Source organism: Salmo trutta, chromosome 19 (assembly GCF_901001165.1).
Source record: "Salmo trutta chromosome 19, fSalTru1.1, whole genome shotgun sequence".
Lineage (NCBI taxonomy): Eukaryota > Metazoa > Chordata > Actinopteri > Salmoniformes > Salmonidae > Salmo > Salmo trutta.
In genome coordinates, this window is record NC_042975.1 from 40,360,519 (window position 1) to 40,369,789 (window position 9,271).

General features: G+C 39.0%; 1 protein-coding gene across 2 annotated transcripts; it reads left to right on the forward strand.

Moving 5' to 3' along the window:
* The first annotated feature begins 320 nt into the window (after positions 1 to 320).
* On the forward strand, positions 321 to 6,093 carry LOC115154581 (LIM/homeobox protein Lhx1). 2 transcript variants are annotated; one of them, XM_029700952.1, is made up of 5 exons: positions 321 to 1,056; positions 2,250 to 2,473; positions 2,965 to 3,239; positions 3,896 to 4,061; positions 4,525 to 6,093. In XM_029700952.1, the coding sequence occupies exons 1-5, from the start codon at positions 887 to 889 to the stop codon at positions 4,896 to 4,898; spliced, it is 1,209 nt and encodes a 402-aa protein (XP_029556812.1). In that variant the 5' UTR covers positions 321 to 886; the 3' UTR covers positions 4,899 to 6,093. The 2 variants fall into 2 exon arrangements, with proteins under 2 accessions (XP_029556812.1, XP_029556813.1); XM_029700953.1 differs by having other exon boundaries at positions 2,998 to 3,239.
* The last annotated feature ends 3,178 nt before the right edge of the window (positions 6,094 to 9,271 follow it).

Sequence of the window (9,271 nt, forward strand, 5' to 3'; positions counted from 1 at the left end):
CATGAAATACTACTGTACCTTATTAAATGTATCCTATCCGGAGACCCTAGCTGCGCTTCGACCTGGAATAGGCTATATGCCTGCTTTATCGAGGGAAAATTGCTTTTCTAAAATAAAACGACCGTAATACGACCGTTTCAAAGATATGGGGCAATAGTCCTCTGTTCCCTATTAGTGGGTCCGTACGGCAGAGTTTAGAGGGCACGGTAATTGCCACTCCAATAGCAAGCTGCTGATAGGTGTTGTTTCAACATGACGTCAGGAGGCTCGGATAAAGGCTAGTTCTTGCGCTTTCAGAGGCACGCATATTACTGAAGCTTGGACTAAAGAGTGCATTATACTCGAAGAATCGAAGGAATATTACAGAATTTACAAGAAATTGAACAGATTTGATCATATTTGTTGTAGCTTTCTGCTTTTTCAGTAATCATTGGCTGTGTGGAAGTTATGTATTCGTGCGTAATTGTAGTGGCATGATGCCTGTTCAGATTCACTGAATCATATTAGCCTACGATCGCTCCTCTCGGCTCATCTTGATGGACACGGGGAGGCCTTGCTGCTCTCAAGTTTGCATTCTTGCTTGTGAAATGTATTCACTTTGTTAAATGATTTGTTCGTTTTTGTTTTTATTGATACTATTTTGTATAGCCTATGGTTGTTCTGTGCATGCGAGAGGAAGGCAATAATATTTGAGCTGACAGGATATGATGATGCTAACTCATTGTTAAGAGATTCGTCTGGATGAGCTGCATACTCTGGATTGTCGAAGGAGTGGATTAGAGCAGGTCATTCTCCAAATCACCAAAGCACCCAAGGAGACACATCGCTTTGATTTGGGACAAACAGGGAAGACGTTCAACCTGGAAATCGCTGGAATTATCCAAACATGGTTCACTGTGCCGGCTGCGAAAGACCTATTCTGGACAGGTTTCTACTCAATGTTCTGGACAGACCATGGCACATTAAGTGCGTACAGTGCTGTGACTGTAAATGCAATTTGACAGAAAAATGTTTTTCACGGGAAGGGAGACTGTACTGCAAAAACGACTTTTTTAGGTAAGCACACCTGGCACACATGGCTTTAAATATTGTGAGGAATAGCTTTCGCTTTTAATGGGTACCAATTAAGCAGAACTATGCAAATGAACAACAGAGGATGTAAAATACAAGTTTTATAATTACTAAATTCTATTGCAAGATTATGTTTTTTGCTACATGGTTACATGCTTAGTGTCAATTTAGAGATAGTTTAATCTATCCTCATGAGCGACATAAATTGAACAAACCAGAGACAGGATGCCCAGATTATGTGTGGTGATCCACCAAAAGCTGATACATTATAAGCATATATCACCATGTTCTGTGACGGATTCAAGGAAATCGTCCTTTGTTTACAAGGAAAGGCTGCCAGACAAGCGGGGGTGAGAATTATGCCAGGATTCTTGAAGGAAGTGTATCCCGCCTCAGTTCAATCAGTCGGCGCACACCCGTTTGTTTGTTGAGACTCCGTTGAAAATGTGATAAGTGGATTTGAATAATAAATCAGCTTGAAAAAACCCACACTGCAATCACAGACCTCCAGTCCACACGCGTTTGTTAACTATTTGAATACACATATATTTACATAAATAGGCCACATTGCAAAATTGAAGAGTTAAGTGTGGCTTTGTTATTTTCAAGCATTAAATAGGATGTATTTCAATAATGGACAGGTTTCTTTTTATGAATGTTTGAATTATCTCCATTCAATAGCCTAATAATAAACGATGTGGCCTTTTCTGAATAATAGGTTTAGGTAGTTACAACACGTAGGTCTAAATATAAGATATATATTTATTTATTTATTTATAACAATTTATTTAGCCTAAAAAACTAAATTAGGATCTTATATTTACAGTGGTTGAATAACTGGTTATCTGTGTGAAATAGGCCCACGTACAATGAATATAGTGGCTGGCTTTCATTACCTTGTAGGCAGGCCCAACATCAGTGTAGCCTGTAATTTCCAGATCAACGTTTAAAATAAAGCATAAGAAATTGATATGTCATTATAATCACTTGGAATCTCATCAAGAAGATTTGTAGCATAAAAATACTGAAAATACAGTAAAAAAAATAAAAATACAGTAAATGATGCCATTTAGTTGGTAATCTGATGTGAATATTTTCTGTAGCTCTTTGCTGCTACTCTGTCTGCCCTGCAATGTTAAGTCGCTGATGGTATTTATTTTTTGCTTTCTTTCTTTTAGGAGATTTGGCACAAAGTGTGGAGGTTGCGCCCAGGGGATCTCGCCCAACGATTTGGTTCGAAGGGCAAAGAGCAAAGTGTTTCACCTGAACTGTTTCACGTGTATGATGTGTAACAAACAGCTATCCACCGGAGAGGAAATGTACATTCTAGATGAATTTAAGTTTGTTTGTAAAGAGGATTATCTAAGCAACAGCAACGGAAAGGACACAACCCTCCTCTCAGGTATGGAACATAACATGACTTAAACCAAATCACAATTAGGAACCGCAAACCCGTGTTTATATTTCTATATATTTCTAAAGCCTCTTGTAAATCATGATTTTCCCTATTGCTGTATATTCCATTTATTTAAAAAAAATGTAGTTCGAAAATAATTATGATAACAGCATCCTGATAGGCCTAAAAACAGTACAATCTAAACAATGTTGTTGATGACAATGAAACATATAAAACCTAAAATATTATTAGGCCTATAGGGATGATCATTTATTGTTTTCTTCATTAATGTTATCATCACCACCAATAATAATAGGACTAAAAGTAGTTGATTAAAATGTCTATTTCCTAATGCTAACAATAACCATATTAATAATAATAATATCCTAATAATGATACTGTATTCTTGACGTTTATTTTTGTCTATTTGTTAAAGAGTATAAAGACATACGAATACATTTCAAATCATTTCATTTCGTCTTTCTTTCATCTCACAGTCACGACTTGCAGTGACCCAAGTCTATCTCCAGATTCCCAAGACCCACAGGACGATAGTAAAGATTCGGAAATCGGACATTTATCCGATAAAGAGGTGGGCAGCAATGAAAACGACGAGCAGAACGTAGGGGGGAAACGACGTGGGCCGCGAACCACCATCAAAGCCAAGCAACTGGAGGTCCTCAAAGCTGCTTTCACGGCCACGCCAAAACCCACCCGACACATCCGAGAACAGCTGGCGCAGGAGACAGGGCTCAACATGAGAGTGATCCAGGTAAGAGTCTATTTCCCTTTAGCTTATATCACATGTCAAATCAGATAGATGTCTATTTTCAGTATTCGTATTCGTCTGTGAGAAAGTATTTTTAACAATGGCACCTTCGTCAATAATGGCAGAAGGCAAGATATGCAGACTGGTTAGCACGAAAGTGGTGCAGATGCACACATTCTCCTGACGTACTCAATGCTTTATGACATCTATCTATATGCATATCAATGCAAATGCCTCTGTTTTCTGAATTTGAAATTAGCCTATTCATTAGGTATCATTATGCTATAATTGTTAGACTAGTATATGTTGTGGAAATTGTGGCTGAAAACCCTATAGGCCATTGGTTGACAACACATCTGTAAGTCTATCCTATCAATTCACCTGTAGCCTGTAATTTGAGTTGTTAAATCCCTGGTATTCACGAAACAGCCGATAGATAAACGGAGGGTTAAAGATCATTAAACAGTGACAGGTGAGACAAGGACCCACATAGTATACCAGGCCTATATAGGCTAATCACGTCATGGTTATTAAAATGGCATCTCACAACATGTCATCAGACTAGCTGCATACATTTATGATGCAAAAAAATATATATATTTGGCCGGCGTATAAACTTCATTTTAATCATCTCTTTTCGTGTTATTTGTGGTGTGCAGGTATGGTTCCAAAACCGGCGGTCTAAAGAGCGGCGCATGAAGCAGTTAAGCGTGCTGGGTGCGAGAAGGCACGCGTTTTTCCGCGGTCCAAGGAGAATGAGAACTCTGGTGGACCGACTCGAACCCGGGGAGCTGATCCCCAACGGTCATTTCTCATACTACGGTGGTAAGGTCTTGTATATTGACCACGGTCCACCCAAATAACTTTGTGTTTAAAGATGATCAGATTATCATTTTGACTATGAGAGCCATTCACAGGCATGTATATTAATCCTTTATTTTAATTCCTAATATGATTCATTGTTCAGAGGTGTTCTAATGCATTTTACATAGATTTTTTGGGCAATAAGTTTAGGCATACTGTGTGAATTAGATTACATTTAAAAATAAGATACTTTTTTTTCGATTATAGGCAATAGTTGTCATTGTTTTAAGTTATTATAATACTGTCATCCTGCAAGTCACTATTATGTCAAATTAACTCTATACTACATAACATGTATTAGTTTTACTTTTTTGTAATTCAAATGACATTCTCGTGGCGTTGTACCAGTATAATACATTTTGTTATAGTTTTATTTTCGCCACACAAGCATTTCTCATAATTATTCGGGTGTATATTTTTGCAGATTATCAGAGTGAATACTATGGGCCTGGAGGAAATTTTGAGTACTACACCCAAGGCCCCCCATCGTCACAGGCCCAGACCCCAGGGGACCTAGGCTTCTCCTCTGGCCCCGCTGGCACCCCTTTAGGGGGCATGGACCATCACCTAGCTGGGCATCACCCATCCAGTGAGGTGCAGTGCTTCAATGACATCATATCTCACCATCCAGCGGACTCACCTAGCCCAGAGCCCAACGGACCTGGGTCAATGCACAGCATCTCCAGTGAGATGTGTGGCCCCAGCACACCCTTCACCTCACTGTCCCTCAACGGCAGCGGATACAGCAACCAACTGTCACACCCCTCCTCAGAGATGAGCGAAGGCACTGTCTGGTAGCCCACAAGACATTATGAAGCCAAGGTTAACTATTGACTTAGGAGGCAAATGAAGTCCTGAGCAAGTATCCTTGTTTAGTTTATATTATTTATTTATTCATTCGTTAATTAAATGTATATGCATTTAATTTATTACCTGTCTCCAAGTTCCTGTACTGCTGGGTTGATGTTGCAGTTTGATTTAAAGATACACACAGTAACAGTCTAGACTCCAATGTAGTCATATAATGGTGAATACTGTATGAGCGTTCAGCAGATCTTCTGTTTTTTTAGGGTCTCCATATCAGATCAAAATTATTTTTGAACAAAAGCTTTTATGATGGCTTTGGTAATTGTGCTTATTTCTCAATACAGTTTTTTTTTGTTTCTCTGTATATTTCTGTGTTTTGCCAAATCCTAGACAGTTTGCCTTCAAAAGGAAAACTTAAAAAAGTTGTATAACCCTTTATTTAATAGAAAATAACTTGTATTTTAAGATGAAGTCAACCTTCAAAAAAATCGATGGACAATGGTTTGAGGTGGACATAGAACAGTCAACTGTTTACGTATATATTTACAGTACTTCAGGGGTTTGAATATCAGCATTGTTTGAAACCTCTCGATTCAGATGGAGAACATCTTTCAAGCAACAAACCAAACTTTTGTATTTATTCTATTTATATTATGGTCGTGGTTCCTCACTGTGCTAGTTTGTATTATTGTGTTTACTTTGAAGAAAATGTAAAAACACAAATAGACAGTTGCCAAATAAGGATAAAAGCACAATATTGTAAGTGCTTTGTATCATCAATTGCTGAACATACTACAAGAAATGTAGTAGCATTTTTTAATGGAATGAGTTCCATTGTAGATCTTTCTTTCATGAGGATGTCTAACGTTGAAAGACTTCATGCAGATCACTGAACTGAACCACCATTGTGCAAAATGCTTTATTTGGGGTCATGAAAGTCCCAATGATTAAACATTGATGGTCAAATATGCCACCAGCAGCTGCTATATTCTTGAAATATCAACTCTCATATGATGTATTTTATTGTTCTGATAAACCTAAGCTTATGTGATCTACAGTGCATATAAGACCATTCACTGTATAATAAAACATGTTGAAAAAACTGCAAGATTTGTATTTTTTATTTATCCTTTATTCAAACCAGAGAAGTCCCATTAACATCTACATGTATTTTTTCAAGTGAGGCCTGGCCAAGTAAGCAGCATATAGTTACACATGAGACACAACATAAAACATTACAAAGAATGTACGTTAAAACAGTGCAAAGTGCATAAGATCACTTAAAAGTGCATGTTTAAAAATGTGCAATCTGTGGTCAGCAGTCCCCCTTTCTTCAATCAGAATAAAGAGATCTAGTTGTACGTGTTTTTGCTAAGGGTTTCAGGGTGATGGGGCAGCAAAGCTAAAGGCACTCTTACCAAACTCAGTTCTTGTGTTGGAAACATTATTTAAAATACAGTTCTTTGATCTCAGACGGTAATGTCAATGACTTGGTAGGGTGACTACAGGGCTTAAAGTTCTGTCATTAGATTTTTTTTAAATCATCACTGTATGTCTAATACATCATTGTATGGGTTTATTTCATGAAAATAGCTCCAAAATGTATTTTTAATATCATTTATTTCCCTGAGCCTCCTTTGGCCCAAGAAATGGTCAGTCTGAGTGTTTGGGCATTAGGAAACAAATGTGAAGATATTTACATTCGGAAAGTATTCAGACCCCTTGACTTTTTCCACATTTTGTTACCTTACAGTCTTATTCTAAAATGGATTTTAAAAAATCTGCATCAATCTACACACAATACCCCATAATGACAAATCAAAAACAGGTGTTTAGAAATGTTTGCAAATATATTCAAAATAAAAAAAATTAATATCACATTTACGTAAGTATTCAGACCCTTTACTCAGTACTTTGTTGAAGCACATTTGGCAGCGATTACAGCCTCGAGTCTTCTTGGGTATGACGCTACAAGCTTGGCACACCTGTATTTGGGGAGTTTCTCCCATTCTTCTCTGTAGATCCTTTCAAGCTCTGTCAGGTTGGATGGGCAGCGTCGCTGCACAGCTATTTTCCGGTCTCTCCAGAGATGTTCGATCGGGTTCAAGTCTGGGCTCTGGCTGGGCCTCTCAAGGACATTCAGAGACTTGTCCCGAAGCCACTCCTGTATTGTCTTGGCTGTGTGCTTAGGGTCGATGTCCTGTTGGAAGGTAAACCTTTGCCCCGTCTGAGGTCCTGAGCTCTCTGGAGCAGGTTTTCATCAAAGATCTCTCTGTACTTTGCTCCGATCAACTTTCCCTTGATCCTGACTAGTCTCCCAGTCCCTGCCACTGAAAAACATCCCCACAGCATGATGCTGCCACCACCATGCTTCACCGTAGGGATGGTGCCAGGTTTCCTCCAGACGTGACAGTTGGCAGTCAGGCCAAAGAGTTCAATCTTGGTTTCATCAGACAAGAGAATCTTGTTTCTTATGGTCTGAGAGTCCTGTAGGTGCCTTTTGGCAAACTGCAAGCAGACTGTCATGTGTCTTTTACTGAGGAGTGTCTTCTATCTGGCAACTCTATCATAAAAGCCTGATTGGTGGAGTGCTGCATAGATGGTTGTCCTTCTGGAAGATTATCCCATCTCCACAGAGGAACTCTGGAGCTCTGTCAGAATGACCATCGGGCTCGTGGTCAACCCCCTGACAAAGGACCTTCTCCCCCGATTGCTCAGTTTGGATGGGGGGCAAGCTCTAGCAAGAGTCTTGGTGGTTCCAAACTTATTCCATTTAAGAATGATGGAGGCCACTGTGTTCCTGGGGACCTTCAATGCTGCATAACTTTTTTGGTACCCTTCCCCAGGTCTGTTTACTCAACATAATCCTGTCTCAGAGCTCTATGGACAATTCCTTCGACCTCATGGCTTGGTTTTTGCTCTGACATGCACTGTCAAGTATGGGACCTTATATAGACAGGTGTGTGTTTTTCCAAATCATGTGCAATCAATTTAATTTACCACAGGTGGACTCCAATCAAGTTGTAGAAACGTCTGAAGGATGATCAATGGAAACAGGATTTACCTGAGCTCAATTTCGAGTCTCATAGCAAAGGGTCTGAATACTTATGTAAATAAGGTATTTCTGTTTTTTATTTTAAAAATGTTCAACAATTTCGAAAAACAAGTTTTCGCTTTGTTGTTATGGGGTATTGTGTGTAGATTGACAATGTTTTTTTAAATGTAATCCATTTTAGAATTAGGCTGTAACGTAAAAAAATGTGGAAAAAGACAAGGGGTCTGAATACGTTCCAAATGCACTGTACATGCACAGGCCTGATTGGCTGATAGGATAGTCTAGAGCCCACCCTCTTACCCAGATGAACAGTCATTGGTCTATTAATATCAGATAACACTGTGACGTCATGATGTTGGCCAAAAGTTCCATCCCATCTGAGCAGCTTACACAAAAAGGGCATTATCTTAATTTTCTCAATTTTAGTGGGTTATTTCAACCTTATAGTGTGGAAATATCATAAAAAAAACAGGAAATCGTGTTATTGACTGCACTGCCCCTTTAAGGATGGCTATCCTGCTAACTAATATAAGGTATAGTGATGTGTAAGAAGTATTGGCAGTATTCGAGAGCATCAAAACTGTAAAGTATCATGGGTAAATTGTGATTGACTGACTGATCTACAACTAATAATGAGTAGTTATTTATGATGCAAGGGGACTTGTAGATAAGCTGCCTGCTGCCTGCACTGTCGGCTGCAATTTCCAACAAGCCCAATTGTTGGTTACACATGGTAAAGTGTGTCTAGCGTGTGCAGGTAAGAAAGGGGGAAACCTAGTCAATTGTACAACTGAATGCCTTCAACTGAAATGTGTTGTCCGTATTTAACCCAACGCCTCTGAATCAGAGAGGTGCGGGGGCTGCCTTAATCCACATCCACATCTTCAACGCCCGAGGATTCATGTACAGAATATCACCATAGTCCAATAATGTAAAACATGTGGTTGCAACAATGTATTTTCTTTCTTGAAATAAAAAACAATATTTTGAACTAAATAAAATGCCCAGTAGACATAGTGCACTGGGAACAGACGTCAATTCAACTTCTATTCCATGTGGAAACAACGTTGATTCAACCAGTGTGCCCAGTGGGACATAATCCACTCACTGATTAGACCACAGTACACAGAGGGCCAGGTAAATTGACATCAGGTCGTTTGAGAAGATACAGGACTCAATAAGCGGCACCTGGGTTTGTAGAGATGCCTTGCATTACGGAAGTTGAAGGCTACTGTACATTAAGAAACTGTGATATCTATTTTGTTTGTTTCTCAAATGCACCAAATGCAGTATTTACATTTTTAACATG

Bases quoted from the DNA above. Each gene is read 5' to 3' on its own strand.
- LOC115154581 (XM_029700952.1), top strand. From the start codon at position 887: ATGGTTCACTGTGCCGGCTGCGAAAGACCTATTCTGGACAGGTTTCTA. The intron at 1,057-2,249 runs GTAAGCACACCT...TCTTTCTTTTAG, and splicing joins TGCAAAAACGACTTTTTTAG to GAGATTTGGCACAAAGTGTG. The intron at 4,062-4,524 runs GTAAGGTCTTGT...ATATTTTTGCAG, and splicing joins TCATTTCTCATACTACGGTG to ATTATCAGAGTGAATACTAT.